Source organism: Alosa alosa, chromosome 7, assembly GCF_017589495.1.
Source record: "Alosa alosa isolate M-15738 ecotype Scorff River chromosome 7, AALO_Geno_1.1, whole genome shotgun sequence".
Classification (NCBI taxonomy): Eukaryota; Metazoa; Chordata; class Actinopteri; order Clupeiformes; family Clupeidae; genus Alosa; species Alosa alosa.
Genome location: NC_063195.1, coordinates 13,985,274 through 14,003,972, shown reverse-complemented (window position 1 = coordinate 14,003,972; position 18,699 = coordinate 13,985,274). Strand labels below are relative to the sequence as shown.

General features: G+C 39.0%; 1 protein-coding gene across 1 annotated transcript in view; it reads right to left on the bottom strand.

Moving 5' to 3' along the window:
• Positions 1–615: 615 nt before the first annotated feature.
• Positions 616–18,699, bottom strand: part of LOC125298256 (NACHT, LRR and PYD domains-containing protein 3-like) — a 33,640-nt gene continuing 15,556 nt past the window's right edge. The window contains exons 7-12 of the mRNA XM_048248958.1: positions 16,680–16,782; positions 11,374–11,442; positions 7,036–7,179; positions 3,172–4,990; positions 2,692–2,865; positions 616–784 (exon numbers count right to left, since the gene is read on the bottom strand). Of these exons, the coding sequence (XP_048104915.1) occupies positions 616–784; positions 2,692–2,865; positions 3,172–4,990; positions 7,036–7,179; positions 11,374–11,442; positions 16,680–16,782 (2,478 nt within the window). The remainder of the gene's footprint in view (positions 785–2,691; positions 2,866–3,171; positions 4,991–7,035; positions 7,180–11,373; positions 11,443–16,679; positions 16,783–18,699) is intronic.

Genomic DNA, 18,699 nt, shown 5'->3' with positions numbered 1-18,699 from the left:
CGGTTCGTCTCTCTCAAAATTCTGTCTACATCACATGCAATGTCCTAGTCCAAGGCACCGGGAAAAATATATTCTGGAATGACGTATCCAGGCCTGACATGACAATATCCCCACATGTAGACTGATTTTTTGTCTGTTTTTTTCTCTTCTCACTCTTCCTGCTCACTCCATCGTACCCATTGTACATTACCTGTGGCTTATTTATAGTGCTTAGGCTGATTGCAAAGTGAACTAATTATCTAAAACAGTTTTCACATGAGAAAGTGTGCCAGAGAGTTGGCAAAATAGTGTAAATAATAGCCATTGTGCCTACAGTTGTGCAAAGTGTGTGTTACAAAATTGCAAACTGAGTGCAAAGCAGTGTTTGTGCTTTTAGTTTTGCGAACTCAGTGAGGGGTTTTGCCATTTGTGTGTAGAGTTTTGCAAAAAAAAGCCATAGTTACAAAAAATGTGTTTAAGCATTCAGAAAAAACTGTAACAATAACCTTGCATCAGGAGTCGACCAACCAAGCACCTCGCATCGGAAGTTGAGCGTGCTAGCAACGTATCAGCTTCTGTTACAGTTAGACCAAACATTTACTTTAACTTTGGATAAGGTAAACAGCATCCTTGTCCTTATGGATGGCCTTGCCTTATTGCACACTGTTTTTTCTGTATTTCAGAGAATTTTCCTTCGCCCTCCATCTCTGGGTAATTGTGGCTCAGGTCAAGTTCCTTCAGCCTGGAAGGAAGAGCAGAGGCCAGTTTCTTACAGCCCTCCTTTGTGATCCCACAGCAAGATAGTCTAGGCAAAGAGAGGAAAATACCCAAAGAACATGTGATTGTGTTGCCACAGGTTACTCTATACAACCACAGGTGGCACTGTGGTAACGCTATATAAAACATATTGATCTCAATGGTGCATTTTGCCCATTTTCAGGGTGGAAAATAAAAAAGAAAGACAAGTAAAATTGGTGTTTTGAAAAAGAAGGGATCATGGAGAATAAAGACAAACATTGTATATTCTTTGTATAACAAACTTTGTATATTCCCACAAGGTGTTTGGGTGCTCTGAAAATGAGAACCAAAATGATTTTTCAGACTTGTGAGGTCTGCTGTTCAGACCCTGAAGGAATTTATTTTCTGTTCATTGCTTTTTGTGAGTGTGTTTCTACTTATCTCAAAAAGGAACATATATCAAGAGCTTATGTTGAGTGCAAATATGTCTTCTGAAGGCCTAAACAGAACCCAGCAAAAAACTCCAATAAAATGTTGGTCAACTTTGAGGGACAGCTATGACCAAGCAGGATCATCCAGACCAAACGTGATTATTTTGCTATATACTATTCCTATTTATGTACCAGCATGCAAAATTTGAGCCTCCTACCTGGTTTAGTTCTTGCACTATGGGCTTGTGAACTTTGACAAAAAAAAGAGGCCGAACAAAATCGACACCCCCTCCCCTCGTAAAAAACTGGCTGTATCTTGGAAAGTATTAAACTTTAAACATAAAAATAATTGTACAGTGTGTCTCCTGGGTAACATAGGTACACCTGGTAATTTTTTCAGAATGTTTTGAGACCTAAGTGCGTGGGCCCTGGTTGAATTGACGTGGAATGACCCGTCTACTGTTTGGTTTGATCAGTAATGAATAATGTGTGTGGTTGTTGTGCTAAACCTGACAACTTGAAATGGCTAATTTTAGATTACTTTGGCCAGAGTAAAGTGGCAAACACATGATACGTGAGTAACCTGGCAAACACATCCATATAGAAACTATTAGATAGTTGGAGCATTTTAAATACACATACTGCCATTTCTAGTATTAGAAAATGCATGCATTTGAGAGCTAAATGCACTGGGACAAGGTAGCATCCTATTAGGGTTATCACAGCATAATGTAGCCTAATGTAGGAAATGCATTTTCTCCCCTATAGCTGGCCCTTCATGCAGTGTTTTTGCATTTCTCTGTCCATGGATGAGGTGAAGTCAGATTTTGTGACTCACTTGTATATTTATCTAAATAATTGATTCTTTATACAGTGGTGGGGGGATCCACTGATATTAGGCTGTGTTAGGCTGGCAGGCTACTGTTCCGAACGCCGTTTTTCTGCTAGTGGGTCAAAAGTCTGTTTTTGTTACGTAGCTGCTACATCATGGTGGCAAAGAGAAAGTATGGTTTGAGATTTAAGCTGACAGTTGTCAAATTTGGCAAACATAATTTAGGAGTAACTGCATGTTTTATTCATCCCTCATGCTGTTTGTCCTGACCAGGAGGGACGAATATTATGCACGTCCCATTTCTAATTAAATCATTCCTGAACAGTTTTGTTATTTATTAGGTTTCAGTGTGGTACGATATGTTTGTAAATTACATTTGATTAAAAATGTTTTCATTTGTCCCGGCTCTACCCGCTATTTGGATCGTTATCTCTATAGTTATCAACACTGAATGAACAATGAATGATCAATGAAATGAATGAATAGGCCTGTCTCATATGGATGCTGTCTCAAATACAAGCTGGTGCAGTTACAAGGCGATTTTGGAAAATAAAATCCTGGGCTATTACTTGAAGTTTTAAGGTAAGTCAGTATCTGAAAGAGTTTACAGTAATCTAGACAGGAAAGTCTAAGGCACTGGAGGAGATACAAGCTGATTTACATTTATTTCAAAATGAAGAAGTAGTGTGTAATATAAGAAATATTGCTCACTTTAGTTTCTCCAGTTTACAGTATGCACTGGTCAGACCAGAACAAAGAATCTTCACCCCTGAATCCTGAAGATCGTTGTCACTCAGGTCCAACTCTCTCAGAGGTGAGTTAGCAGACTGTAATGCCGAGGCCACAATGTGACAGCAGTTTTCTGTGAGTTTACAGCCAGCAAGCCTGTGAAAAAATGCATACACCTGAATTTGTCTCCAAAAACAGCAATGTTTTGAGCTGCCATGAAATATAAGAGACTGTGTTCCAAAGATGCATGTTCATGGCCATTTTAGTTGCATGGGAGGGAAAGGGATGGAGGGGATGTTTTTTGTTTTTATTTTTTATAATACTTCAAATGTCAACAGATGTGCCGTCACCCAACCGTGCTTAGAGAACCCTTAAGAAAAAATAACAAACAAAAATGTCTTGCTGACAAACACATATCCAACTTTTCATACAATACTTGTTTGATGGACTGAAACAACTTACTTAGCCTTTTTGTAGCATTTCACTGCTGGAAGCAGCCTCTTACGACCCTCGTCAGATGTGTTGTACTTCTTCAGGTCAATCTCATCCTGCACCTTATCAGAGAGCTGACGCATGTAGGCTAGAGCAGAGCAATGTGCCAATGACAACCATTTACCTTGGCCTTTATCTGAATCCAAATACTTTTGAACCTCCTCTTGGAAAGAGCAGTCGTTGATTTCACTTAGACAATGGAACAGATTAATGAACCTTTCTGCTGAGAACTTCTTACGCAATGTGTTCTTTAGGTTGCTGATAATGTTTGCCCTTGTATCTGGATTAACCACTAGCTGAGGCAAAAGGCTATCTAAATGTTTTTGATTGGTCTCCAATGAGAGGCCATGAAGAAATCTGACAAATAAGTCGAGATGGCCAGTTTTACTGCTCAGGGCTTTTTCCACTACAATCTGTAGGAACTCTTCCAGAGTCATATTCACAGGCAGAACTTTCTTCTTCTGGGTAAGAAAGGGTCTAAGCGGTTCCAAGTTGCTTTTTAGAAAGCAGTGAAATGCATAGAGAGCAGCAAAGAACTCTTGGATGCTCAGATGCATGAAAGAGTATTGCTTCACATGCGTTAGACGTAGAGAATGGAAACCGTTTATTTTCAAGATCTCAGTGCAAACCCCAGAGAACATGGGATCTTTTGGGTTAATTCCACATTGCTTAAGGTCATCTTCAAGGAATATCAATTTGCCATGATCTAGATTCCTAAAAGCCAGATGGGCAACTTTCAAAATAGCTTCTTGGCTAGACATCAACATTTTGTGACTCTCAAATTTTTCACCATGTTTTTTTTCATGTGTGATGCAGATCTGAATAACCAAGAAACAGCAATACATGCTCGAAAGGGTTTTGGGAATTTTCTCACCTTCCAGCATGTTCTGAAAGACAGTTGCTGCAATCCAACAAAACAAAGGAATGTGGCACATGAAGTGCAGAACTCGTGATGACTTAATGTGTGTGATGATCTGCACGGCACGAGTAGAATCTTTGATCCTATTCTGGAAGTACTCTTCCTTCTTTGGGTCACTGAAACCCTGGACTTCTGTTACCAAATTGGCATACTTGATGAGCTGACTGGCAGCTGCCGGTCGTGATGTTATCCAAAGAAGAGCGGAGCCAAGCAGCTTGCCTTTAATGAGGCTTGAGATCAGGACATCAATTGTGGTCTTCTCGTTCATGTCTGCTATTGTCTTCTTAAAGTCTAGGTGAAACTTGCTTTCATCAAAGCCATCAAGAATGATTATAGTTTTCATGTTGTTGTAGATCTTTGGATCATTATGTAATTTAAGGTCTTCAAAGAACTCAAGGAGCAGTGTGTAAAAACTATACTGTCCCTCAGGAAGTACATTGAGCTCTCGAAAGGGCAGGGGCAACATTAATTGCACATCAGCATTGGCTTCTCCTTCCACCCAGTCAAAAATGAACTTCCGCACATATACAGACTTCCCAATTCCGGCATTTCCTTTGGTCAGCACCATCCTGATCCTCCTACCAGGACCTTGTTTGAATATTCCGTTGCACTCAATTCCTTCACTCTGTGATGGTCCAGGCCCGGTAGCTGAATCCCTTAGGTACATTTCATGCTCCTTATCATCTCTCATCTCTCTAGCATCTCTCTTTTCCTTTGTGATGTGAAGTTCTGTGTACATTTCTTTCAAGGGTATCTCATTTTTTGTGACATCATAACCCTCCTCTATGTTTTGAACTTGTGTCTTCAATTTTTCCTTCAGAGTTTTTGAAATCTTCTCAGTGTTCAATGCAGAATCAACTGCATATGTTCCTATTAGACACAGAGGAAAGAAAAACACATGTTACCCTCTCTGGCCAGACCTTGGGAAATCTCACACTGAGAGAGACACTGTGGCACATTTAAAACATTGGTTTACAAACAATCTGGTCACATTCGCAAGTCAGTATGTTGAGTAATTTTCTCAAGGTCCCTTGGCAGGTTGTTGCTCCTTAAGATTTCCAACATGACGGAAACAGAATTTCCCTTGAAGCACTGCTTCATTAATCTTTTTCCAGCTTACTCCGTGGGATTATATACTTGTCCCTCAAAATAACCTTGAACCTCTTGAAGTCGGATTCAGACAGATTGTCTAATGTATCTCGCAGCTGTTGACTTATTGCGGCCACTGACATGTGTGATGTGTCTGAAAGAACACAAATGGATGGGAAGACAATATGGAATATGCAAAGCCACCTTCTGGACTGTGACATGAAATTAGTTGTTGACAATCACTGGTGTCAGTTAGAAAAAAAGAATGCAGAATGGGCATTGTTCCTATGTGTTCTTCCTATGTTGTCCGCAACTGAAGCGCTCTATTCGCAGAGCGTAAAAATAGTTTTAGAAAACTTTTTTAGAACGTACCCACCATCATACCTGGTGTAGCCTATTCCATTGATTATAGTGGAGGCTAATTGTTGTAGCAAACACAGTGTGAACAGAACGCTTCAGTTAGCCTCCTTGTAAGAAATGAAACCCAATTTCACGGTGTGGGGATGATGATTATAGTTAGCCTGCTATTACTATTCAAAGAGATAACACCCTTTGCCAAGCATGGTGTAATTCTAGTATGAATGTTGTGTTAACAGAATAGCATTGATTTTCTCTGATAATGCACAACATATTTTGCATTCTGCATGTTGTGAAGTGTGACTTGTAAATTCATCTAGTTCTATATTAGAAAGTAATGAAGACTTTTGTGCATGTTTGGTTTATAGGCTTCTTCTTCTGTCTATTTTCATTGCCATCCAAGACATATTGTACTTTACTTTTCATTTTGGCCTTCAGGATATCTGAAATTCTTAAATAGAGTAAACTTTTTAACAAGCAAATATCACTATGAAACTTCCCCAGTTGATTACTTGGGGAAAATGTATTTACTTGGGGAAAATGTAAAAAGTTTTCTGTAATTTAATGTTTACATATGCAAATTAAGTTAGGCATTATCTAATTAAATATGCGCTAATTTGCATACATTTTAAAACACCAAAACTGTGCATTGGATACAGCCAGGTTCAAAATTATGTTTTCATTGTGTTCAGATATTTGATGGGGGAAAAATTACAGAGGGATTTATGGATATCTACTTTGTTATCCTGTAAATTAGAATATGCTGTCTATAGCCTTAAAATAATCGCTTTTTTGCCATGTTTTTAGGCATAAAATGTCATGTAAGACAGGCTAGGAATAATATATCAACAAACCCCTCTGTAAAAATATTCTTAATATAGTTAGGCATAGGTCTAGAAGGTTTGGTGTATGTAAGTGCTTCTGAAGTGGAGATTTCGTGCTCAGAGTGGGAGAGGAAACTCATTTTGAGAAAACAGCCTTGAAAGACAGCCAATGAGATTCCGTTCTCAGCCTAGACTCGCCTTTGAACTTTCGTGATTGGTTGCTGATACAAAGGAAAGGTCCATATATGGATCACATAGCGTGATACAGGAAAAACCGAGCTTTCCAACGGTACTACACATGATATGTTTTGGATCAAGGTCGCGGGAGTGCATGCATGCAAGGTTAAAATGCTAACTTTTGCTGAATTTAGGAGAAATATACAGGCACGAGTAGACACAATATAATGAAATAAACACCTAAATGTGTAAAATCGGACTTTTTTTGTTGTAGTAGTGTGATAGAACAGATGCTAAGGTAACAAACTAGCTCAAAATCTTGAAATTGACCAGTGCATGAAAAAACAATGTTTTCACCTGCCGTGTCTCGCCTTAATATATTTTTCTTATAATGATTAAATAGACAGAATAACTGACTTTCAACCATGATAAGTACACTTATTAAGAGGCATAATAACATGTCCTTACCATCTTGATTGTTGCCCATCACGGTGGTGAATGTGACAGGCCCATTAATATGGCACTGTGCAAGTTGTGGAACACTGATAAGGCCCCCGTTGTCAGCACTGAAATTGCTTGAAGTGGAAGAGACATGTCCAGGTAACTGAACTCCTAAAACAAATACAGAATGGGCACTTTTTCTTCGCATTCTTAACTGCCTATTTGATCTGGTAATTCAGCAAGCTATAACTTAGCAATATTGCAACTGTTGGACAATTATTTTAGAAGTTGAAGACATTTAATCGTATAGATCAATATCTGAAAATGTCAAGAACCTAGCTTGAAGTGTTTGATCATGTGTCTGATATATAGTCAGACATCTTTAAAATTACCCTGCGCTGATGCCTCTCTGCTGGCAGTAGGGACCTCTGGACTCTGTGAAGTGTGTTGCTCTTCAAATTAAAAATTAGTGCTGTCAGTTAAACGCGTTATTAACGGTGTTAACGTAAACCTATTTTAACGGCGTAAATTTGGTGTAACAAACTTTGTAGTTTTTTCACATGCTGTTGCAACAACTAGTAACGTTAGAACAACTACAACACCACACTGGATCTAGCTAGACCGTGCTGCATATACACGCCCCCTTTTAGGGGAAAGCTGTTTGGATAATGGAAACCTATGTTGCATCAAAGTGGGGAGCGAAAAGGGCTTATACTTACTAAATCTTAAAACAAACGTGAATAAAAGGCACAAAATAAGGTTGGTGTAAGAGTTATCTGTGTGTTTATGGGATTAATACGGAGCCCGGGAGAGCTCACTTTAAGTGATATTTTTTCTGGTCGTGATAATTTGTGAGCACGTTTTCCTTTAATTAAGCCCTCGAATTAATAAAACGTGAGCACGTTTTCCTTTAATTGAGCCCTCGAATTAATACAACGCGACCCGTTGTAGGCCTAAATTGAGCTCTCGAAATATGTATTTAGTAATTCCCGATTTTCTCACCGCTCGCTGTGCCCGTGTTACCTTGACATGGATTAGCCTACAGCTGTCTGTAACAGTTCATATTGGTAATGTGATGATAACCGTGAAGCAGCTAATTAAAGACTTTTAGGTGGTCATGTTTTATAGCGGACTTCTACTCTTTGTAGCAGGGGCACTGTGGTGTATATAGTTAAACGAGGGCACAATTTAGTAAAACGAGTGCACAATATAGTTAAACGAGGGCACAATTTAGTAAAACGAGTGCACAATATAGTTAAACGAGGGCACAATTTAGTAAAACGAGTGCACAATATAGTTAAACGAGGGCACAATTTAGTAAAACGAGTGCACAATATAGTTAAACGAGGGCACAATTTAGTAAAACGAGTGCACAATATAGTTAAACGAGGGCACAATTTAGTAAAACGAGTGCACAATATAGTTAAACGAGGGCACAATTTAGTAAAACGAGTGCACAATATAGTTAAACGAGGGCACAATTTAGTAAAACGAGTGCACAATATAGTTAAACGAGGGCACAATTTAGTAAAACGAGTGCACAATATAGTTAAACGAGGGCACAATTTAGTAAAACGAGTGCACAATATAGTTAAACGAGGGCACAATTTAGTAAAACGAGTGCACAATATAGTTAAACGAGGGCACAATTTAGTAAAACGAGTGAAAATGAGAGCTCAATTTAGTAAAATGAGCTCACACTATAGTAAAACGAGGCACAATATAGTAAATTGTGCACCACGATTTAGTAAACCGAAATGCAATTTAGTAAAACGAAATGCACGATTTAGTAAAACGAAGTGCACAATATAGTTAAACGAGGGCACAATTTAGTAAAACGAGCATTACAATGTAGTAAAAAAGCGAAAGACATTCTCTCAACATGCAAAATATTTTGCGATGACCCCTCTAGGGCTCCGTAGATTAATGTGACCATTATGTTCCTATTTTTTGCTCTTTCCAGTTTATAGCCTACTAACAGGAGTGTCACGAATGTAGGCACAGTCAAACTGCCCGTGGCTGACTATAAGTTCGGTAAGCTTACATGTCATTTACGTTACATGTCATAACATCAACTAAACATAAGTCACACATTCATTCTATCACTTCTAATATGAACTAGCCGTTTTCCTACAACTAGGTGAGATAATTGGCTATGCCTGTTATACTGAAGTTCCACAGTTGGCTAGCTAGCAAGCTAACCGTTTTACATGGGATATGGTAAGTGTAGCTACGTTCTGAATGGGTTGTAATGTACATAGTTTAGACATGAGTAGCCTAAGTTACATACACATCATTCTTCATAACTGCCCTGTTAGTAAAATGATTGAATGGCCTGTAAATTAATAACTAGATGTAACATCAAGGTGTGATTAGGCTAGCTGTCTTCAGTGAAAATCAATGATATTATGTTAACTTGTTTTCCGCTAAAATGGGGCGTGATGCAGATTAAATGTAGCCTATCTTTATGATGCGCCTTTAGTAAGCTACGTAAAGGCATGCTGCACACACTTGTTTGGGCTGACGAGCCGGCCAAAGAGTAGATTCGTATAATAAACACCAACGCAGTTCTGAACTCCCGGTCAGCTGAATGGTGTTTTAAATTGCTGTGGACACCGATGCCGACATTAGTGCGATGCACTCTGCTTTCGACATTCATTTACTGTACATTAGATTCCATTCTTTTCAATACAACTCTGCACACCAGCACCGCTGTGTAAATCACGATTCAGTTATATTTGGTCGACGCCGCTCCATAAAATCCATTGTTCATCCAGTGTTTGCGTGTTAAAAACCTTTGCGCTGATGTGTGTGGCAAGTGACAGTGCACCATAGACTGTAGCCTAAGCCTATAACATGGCAGTGCACTAATGTCGAAAAGTTCCTTATTTTCAACTGAACTCAAAGATAATGAATATAGTATTTTATGTTTGTTATGCCCTTTATTAGCTATATTTCTGAAGAATATATTGTGTTGCCTCAGGTCTGCTGCACATCTTTTGACATTTGATTTGAAATAATCAAATAGACCTACGTCTTAAAGTTAAGTTAATGAAGTAAGAAGTTCAGCAATGCAAAATAATATAATTTTAATCATGCGATAAAATATGTGATTAATCGTGATTAACTATAGGAATTCAGCGATTAATCGTGATTAAAAATTTTAATGGTTTGACAGCACTAATAAAAATAAAAACATAATTAACACCATTTCTGAACTTAAGTGCCAAAAGAGAAGTAGATCAATAACACACCTTCAGACTGGAAAGTCCCTGAGCAGTTTGCATGGCGTAAAGCTCGTTATTCACCCGCGCAAAGCTTAATTCGGTATTTTGCACGTTTATTTTTTAAACATTGCGACCAGGGGTGTGGCAATTAACAACCTAGGGAGGGGCCTGGCGCGTTGTCTAAAATCGCTATCATACACCACCTAAACCTGGTCAGAAATCAATGGCGAGTTGTTCATATGCTATTTTAAGAGCGCATGTCAACAGTCATATTGGCAGGTACACGCACCATCCTTCTATCATTCATGAACGCACACCAGTGCACGTCCATGCAAAGCATCACAAATTGCACGATTACAATGGGAAACATAATTAGAATAAAGATATTACGAAATACTGTACATCTCATGATGAGTAGTTATTCACCATCATTTGCAAATTGGTAATGACGGTTAAAAGTGATTAGGGGAGAGGCGAGAGACATGTATGGAGCACAGCTGAAGATGCACTGTCACAAGATATAAGCAACTCCTCTGCAGGATAAATGTTGTTTTATTCAGTCATTTGAGCAATATTAGGGTAAGTGTTGCTTTTTCCAGCCTATGTTTTCGATGGTTAACCCATTGTCAGTCAATAGTGAAAGTAACTGCATATAATATAATGTCTTGTCGTTGACTGACTCCTTGTTGAAGTTAGTTTCACTTTGCCAATGAGTTCAAATAATAGACGAGTGCAAATGCGTGAAGGCTATGCTAGGTTCCATAATGGTCTCGCAAGCAGCCTCCTTCAAATCGCCTTTGAATGCCAAAATACCCGATGCATTTATTTTACATATGTAGCGTTAGCGGCGTTAAAGGAATGGCGGATGTCATTCTCATTGGTTTAAAATGATGTTACGCCCCAAACACACCCATATGACTGATTAAAAACCTAGGAACACCTTGTTGCGCCATGCGCTCCACGTTTGATAACGAAACCCCTCCCAATGTGAACTGGACATCCTACTAAATTTGAATAGACTTTTGACGCGTGACGATGCACTTTAGAATGTCATGATAGGGCACATGGAATTTTTAGTTCTGAATGTTAGTTTGTTTGATTTTGTGGCTGATACACAGTCAAACATCTGTATACATACCCTGTGCTGTTGACTCTCTGCTTACAGTAGGAAACTCTGAAGCCTGCAAAGTGTGTGTCTCATCAGATCCTAGCAAAATACAAACATGATTAAAACCAATTCTGAAGGTACCAAGAGAAGTATAACACAGCTTCATACTGGAGAGTCCCAGAGCAGTTGGCTGACTCTGATACAACCTCGGGGTGTATCAGTGCTTCTACAGGTGGCCCTAATCACAGCAGAATATGGACACATTTTAAGGGTACACTATGCAAGACTTTCACCTTAACATAACGTTTATGAAGCTAATTTGATGGTAAACAAACTTGTAATAGGGGAATTCTTCACCTAGCATAGCCATAGCCGTAGTGATTTGCTAATGAGAGAATCAGCCATGCAACTTCAGAAGTAGGCGACCTGAAGACATCTCACACAAATCGTCAAACATTACCTTGTCAGTAGATATAGCTCTTTGGAGAGTTTTTGCCTGTTTATCCTTCGCCTCGACAAATCATTTTCATTGTGAACAATCCATGAGAAGTAGGCTATTTACAATGGTAGAGTAAAATGTAAATATATTGCAGTGTTTCCTCTACATTGATTTTAGCATTAGTCTAGTTGCATCCCGATAGCCCCAATAGTAAACCCAGAAATGTTGAGTACCTTAAAGTTTTATTGCAGAAATGTCATCTATAGGCCTAGTGGATGGAATTCAACTTGGTTGCTAAAAGTTGCACTTTGGGCAATTTGGATAATTAGCATAATAAGATAATTAAAGTGTGAATAGGGTAAACTTTTTAAATAATAGATATCACCATGAAACTTTCTCAGTTGATTACTTATGTTAAGACTTTTCTTTTTCTATTTTAATGTTTAAATATGCAAATTAGACCCTATCTCATTAAATATGCACTCATTTGCATATATTTTAAAGACAAAATCAGATCATGTACTTTGAACGTTAGCTATATGCTGCAAAAAGCTGGAGCAGGGGCACCAACAATACTTATCCTAATACCTATCCGCCACGGCAAAATTAATGCCGCCATGGTATCAGAATCAGAGCAGACGCACAATGTATTTGCGGTTGCCTTTTAAATAATCCTGCCGATGTATTGTCCTCTGCTGGCTGCAGCTCACATTGCAATTTAACAATAAGTAAAACTAGTCAGAGGTTATTATCAGAGGCAGACAGAGGACACCGCTTCATTACTTGAGTAAAAGTACAGATACCTTTTGCTAAATTTTATTCAAATACAAGTAAAAGTACAACAGTCAGATGTCTACTTAAGTAAAAGTACTGAAGTACTTGTTTTTAAAAGTACTTGAGTATCAAGAGTACAAAAGTAGCCTACATTTTCTAAATATTGCATTACTACTGCCACAGTGCTTACATTTATGTACAGAAACATCCTACATAAAGTTATGAAAAATGTTAATGTTAATACCTTGGAGAATGTAAATCTTTAAATACATGTATTTCTAATACATGTATTTAAAATATGTATTTAAAATACAAAATACTATTTTGTAATTGAAACACATGAAGCGAAAACTATCATTTGTACTCTCATCCACTAGTTGCTAGACATCCAGAGCTTGATTCAAGCCCAAAATCGCTGCACACAGTTTTCAGGAAATACAGTGTATTAGCCTACACGTGAGACGTGCATTTGTTTGTAATGACGCGGAAGCGATGCAGGCCATTTGCACAAATTGAAGCAGAAATAGGCCTACACCAAATGTTGAAAAAACGTTCATGTGTGATGAAGTCTTGGGTAGGCTATGCTATTCACCTATTCTGATTCTGAAGGAGAATATCTGCCTTTTGGAGATTATATTATGATCGATTGTCTATTGACAGTGATAGTCACGGTGCGTCTGTGAATGGAGGTGCGTCTTTGCGTACGACGGTGTCCACTAAGCATACCATGCTTATTTCGACCCTTTGCCCAAAATAGCTCAAGGTGGCAGTGGTAATCGTGATGATAGTGTCCGTAATGGACGTGGTACAGACAGCTCTGAAGAACTACAAAGTCTCCCGCGATAGGAAAAAACATTAATTTCTGGAGCTGATCGTATTCAAAGTATTTCCCATATCGTAGCCTTAGCTCGCAAAAGCGAAAATGAAACCTGAAGAATGGATGACTCTTGGACAAAAGCAGCGACTGGTTGTAACAAAGGTAAATGGGATTAAAACAAGTTTGCAAATGTGGGGATGGCACAAACATTTTGTATGCACTTGCAGTGATAGCCTAATAAATCACGGACTAACCAAAGAAAGTAAAGGAGATGTAGCATGGGGATGTATGGGCATGCACAAACATGTCCTTAAAACAACCCTTAACGTTCATTTTCAAAACTGTGCAACTCACCGAGTGGTTAGTGGTGTTAGTTAATGCTCCAAAACAAGTAGTGTAGTGAAATACAGTTTCTAAGGTCTTTTATTTGGCATTTTGTAAATTTTGATTTCTGTTGGAAGACTCATTGCACGTTGATATTACTGCACCAACGGAAACGGAGGGCTGTTTACATTTGGTTGTAGTCTTTCCGCGAGACTTTCTTTTACTGTCTGTGCTTCAGGCTCAAATATTGAGCTATACACGGTTGTGAGGTATCTGAAAAAATAGTTCCACAATAGCAAATAACACGGCTGAAAATCATACATTGCGCTGATTTATTTGTTTTTATAATCAACGAACACCACTCCGTTACTACTAACAGCGGTAATTATATGTGTCAGCGGCAATTACTTGACTTTATTTTACCGTAGAGAGTTGGGAAATCCCATTCAAGTCAATGGAGCGTTCTACTAGCATTGTAAAGAGCCTTATAATAATTGAAAATACACAATTTGACATATGAATTAACAAATAACTTAAGTTTTAGTAGAATATCGGAAGCACATAATGTTGTAGATGCAATGTAAGGAGAGCGAGAGTAGGCTATTTTTAAGTAAAGCAGTAGCGAACTAGAGTTATATTTTCCACCATATATAAGATAGTTGCGCATGGAGAACATGCACATGCGCATTAAGTCCAGCGACACAAGACATGCATAGTATTGCATTGTATACCCAATAATATAACCTCAATAATTTGACAGGCATCAAATCAATATAAAACACTTGTTTTTTGGCTAAGGAAACACCACTGTGCACACCACCTGGCCCCTGATTAGATTGCCTTGAGTGGGAGTTTGGGGATTTCCATTTTGGTAATTTATGTTTTCCATTGAATGGTCACCTTTAGGCAGCCTAGTGTTTTGTATGAACTAGGTCCTTGGAAATAAGCAAAATGTCATGGTGATTTTAAAGCAGGTTATCCGTTCTCAGATTCAAGACTCAATATGGTTGAGACTGTCAACACGAAACATTGGGTTTAGACAGTTTAGACAGTGAAATCAGAGAGAGAACAAGGAGACAAATGTGAGAACAGATAGTCTAAGCAGAAAGTTAGCTTTATATGTCAGATTTGGGCATATAGTAGTGTTTCACGGTGTATCGATACTAAAAAGGTATCATGATGCCTTCACGCAAAAAACGATACGATTTCCGACGTTTTTAGAATCGATACTTTATTAAAATAATAACGTTCTGAGTGAGTGAGTGCGCAGGCAACGTCAACATAATTCTTTGCCGACAGTCCTCGGCCTTGTGGATAAAACAAAAGGTGAAATCTGGAACTATTTCAGATACATCGCGAATATTGAAGGCAAACCATCAGGTACACAGAGGCCCGTTCGTAAAATATGTTTCAAAGTAATTTAAAAGCAGTAGGCTACGCATGGAACTTGTCTAAACACCAAGACATATCCCAACATTTTTAAAGAGTTCAAAGAACGACAGGTTAACGAATATGCTATAGAAAACACGACTACATGGTTAGTGCCAAGTTCTTCTCTTCTGTTTTAGTCTAGCCTAAGTGAAACGAGTATGGTTTTCTGGGATAAAGCGAACCTTCCTTCATCAATTAATTTTGACGAGACATAACGAGCTGTAATCATTTTGACGAGACATAACGAGCTGTAATCATAGGGTGCTAACGTGATGAAAGCACAATGTTCACGCCAGAATAACATTACCATAACTTGTAAATAATCTATTTCATGTTCGGTCAGTAGGCCTACTACTGGTAATATTTGTCATGGCATGTAGACTGCAATTCGTTCAATAATTATTGCCCAGATGTAGGATAGGCTACCCGAAATGCGCTAATTAAAGCCCACAGCATATAATACCACCAAAGCGTGTTGAGTCCTAATAATAATAGCGGCTTATTGTTACGTGGTAGCAAATCATGTTGTCAAAGAAATAGACGTCATGTAGGAATGCGCACAGATATATTGCAACAGGTAATGGTGTAGGCCTATCTGACGAAGACCTGAGTGGTGGTAACGTCGTACTTGTACACTGGGTGCAAAGAAGACTATCCTCACATTTTTCCCATTGCAACTGTCAAAGAAATCCCATGAACACGGGAAGGCCTAGGGTAGCCTAGGCTATACTGTACATCAGATGGCCTAAAGATTAGGCCCCTCTGCATAGCATTCAGTGCAGTAGTACAGCATGCAGTAATTTCAAAACTGACCTTGATCTAGCCTAGTTTGGCTATTTAAAGCTACTTTATTGCCAAAACACAACACAATGTAAATTAACTATAACAATCAATAAAGGACTTAATCACACAAAGTAGGCCTACTATTTTACTGACTATAAAAAATAATAATTATGTAGGAAGTTTAGAACCCGGAATTGACCTGCACACTACAAAAGTGCACCGAATTCAACACAAATGACTCAATATACTTGGAGGAGGTATGAGTGAGTCCTTTCTTTTTCAGATATCTTAGGATTTCGCCGTAGTAGTATCGTTTCAGTATTGAGCATCGTGATATTTATGGCAGGTATCGTATCGAAGTCATAATTTTGGTATCGTGACAACACTAGCATATAGTGGAGCCAGTGGCGGAACAAGTCAGAGCCGGGCCGGGGCGGGGCACATGACCGGGCCCTTTATTAAACTCATCATAACATAATTTAAAACATACACATGCCCGCAACAGTGGGTCTTACAAGCGTCAGCGCCACGGAGAGCAACTATGTAATTTTGAAGTCCATCGAACGTACATGAAGTGTAACCAAGAGAACAACAACAAAAACATTAGGCTACATGACAATGTTTTCATATTGATCTTAACATGCTGGTTACTTCTATCTGGGCACTTATGTTAGATTACTTTAGGTGGTATAAAATCCAGATTGGCCCCTGGACTAAATAATATCTGAGGTATTTGAATCAGCAAAGTGTTCAAAAAGGCAACCTTACCTGGGGCTGAACATCTCTTAGCAGGGGGCTTGTTGGCTTGTGAGAGTCCGGATGTAGTTCTTTGTGTGTTGGAGGGAGAAGGCATTCTGGGTCGCTTTGCACCCTGGAGAAATGGCCAAAACATGAAGAGCCGAGAATTAGAAAAAAAGAACAATGTCGCTCTTACTAGTAGCTGGTGAACAGACATTTGAGATTGATTGTCGTACTAACTGACTGTATTGCAGTAGTAATTGACTATGCAATCTATCTGCATACATGAAACTAGAAATGGGTTTACAGCATGTATAGAATGACAGCCGAGCAGCATCGGCATCATGGGTGGGCCTTAGGGGGCCTGCCCCCCCCAAACAGGCCAGTGTGACCCCCAACTGAGTTCTCTTCCTGACATAAAAACAATTGAAAATATTATTATGATTGAAATTAAATCGATATTGAACACTGATGTTGAACACTTAGCCTACTCAAAATGAAACATGACACTGACTGACAGCTATGCTACTGTTGATTGTGTGCGCAATGATGAGGGATTGTGCACACTCGGACACCGTTGCAGCGAGTGCCACGATATCATTTACCACCACTCCTGCAATGCCAAATGATCATACATCTCAACCAGTAGGGTTTTTAGACACTGCTGCATAAGAACTTCAGTAACAGGTCTCAAGATAGATCTGGGGGCCCCGGCTGTGGCGCAACTGGCTAGGGCACCTGCACCGTACGCCGGCGACCCGGGTTCGATAATGGAAAATACAAGGTTTTTCGGGTTTCTGACCGCAGGACGACCCAAGCACAAGCTGAATGGACTCATGAGCTGTTGATCTAAATAGCAGAAACCGTAAATAAAGGGTCAAACACGTCACATTTCCTATATTTTCCAATATTGTCCAGTGCTAATGATAAACTCGAGCAACGGAGACGTATGTGCTTTGGATCATGTAGGCTAGGCTACTTTAACTTTAAGAGGAGAGATGGAATCCCCTTTAGTGAGTGCAACACAGCATGGGTCTTTACCTCCTTTATCCAGAGGGAGACATTTTGGATGCAGTGACAAAAAGCCTATCATGGACCTAGCTGGGAAATGCGATGTTGTGGAGTCGGCATTCGTAGCCTGTTGTTGCAAAACATCTCCAAACTCAAAAACAGTAGACTAACAGTCAATAAAAGTGGATTGTCAGGGCAGCACAAAATACTAAAATCCATGTCGAGTGTTCTGTTCGCTCTTAAACTTTCCAGCACATTTGGTGCATCTACCTATACTTCATAAATGTGTTAGAATTTGTTCTGTACTTTAAAAAACATTTTGAGCGATGACACGTTGCAATATTATCAGTATGTGCAATTTGCTTTTGAGCAGAATCTTACAAGAACATTTCGAAATAAATGCAAAAACACAATGATGATGAGATATTGCACTGAGCTGTAGCCTAGGCCTGCTAGTGGTGAGTCTATTATAGCCTATTTACTTGTATTGTAGCCTATGCAACGGTATTCTATTAAACGCTGTGGGCTAGTCTATTAAAAGCTATAGCCCATGGCCGCTATGTAAGACGGGTGTCAAGAGTGTCTCAAGATTTTTGGTGCTCACAGTCCAGTGCCAAAGGGTCAGAGAAACCGGCTGGGCCACTTCAAAGAGACTAAACCCAGGGATGACCGGAGCACTCCGATAACAATCGATTGTGCACCACAATAAAAAAGTTTAAAAGTTCTCGGAGTGCTCATGATCATATTTTTTCAGTTATCCAAAATGCTCGAAGGATGCTCTTTATCATGGCAAGTTTGGAAAAATAACTAGAAATGTAATGCCAGAGGAATTGCAATAGTGGATGGAAAGCTGCCGATTGTTGGTGGGGAGAAAAAAAACATTGAATCACTTAATCTTTGAGTTCATACAAACCCTTGTACCAAAAAACCTTGTGTGTCAGGCATTCTTGAGAACACACTCAAGGTGGGTTTGACCTTGACATTTGACTTCATCATTGAGTCCATACAAATGTTCACACCAAATTTGAAGCATGTGCGT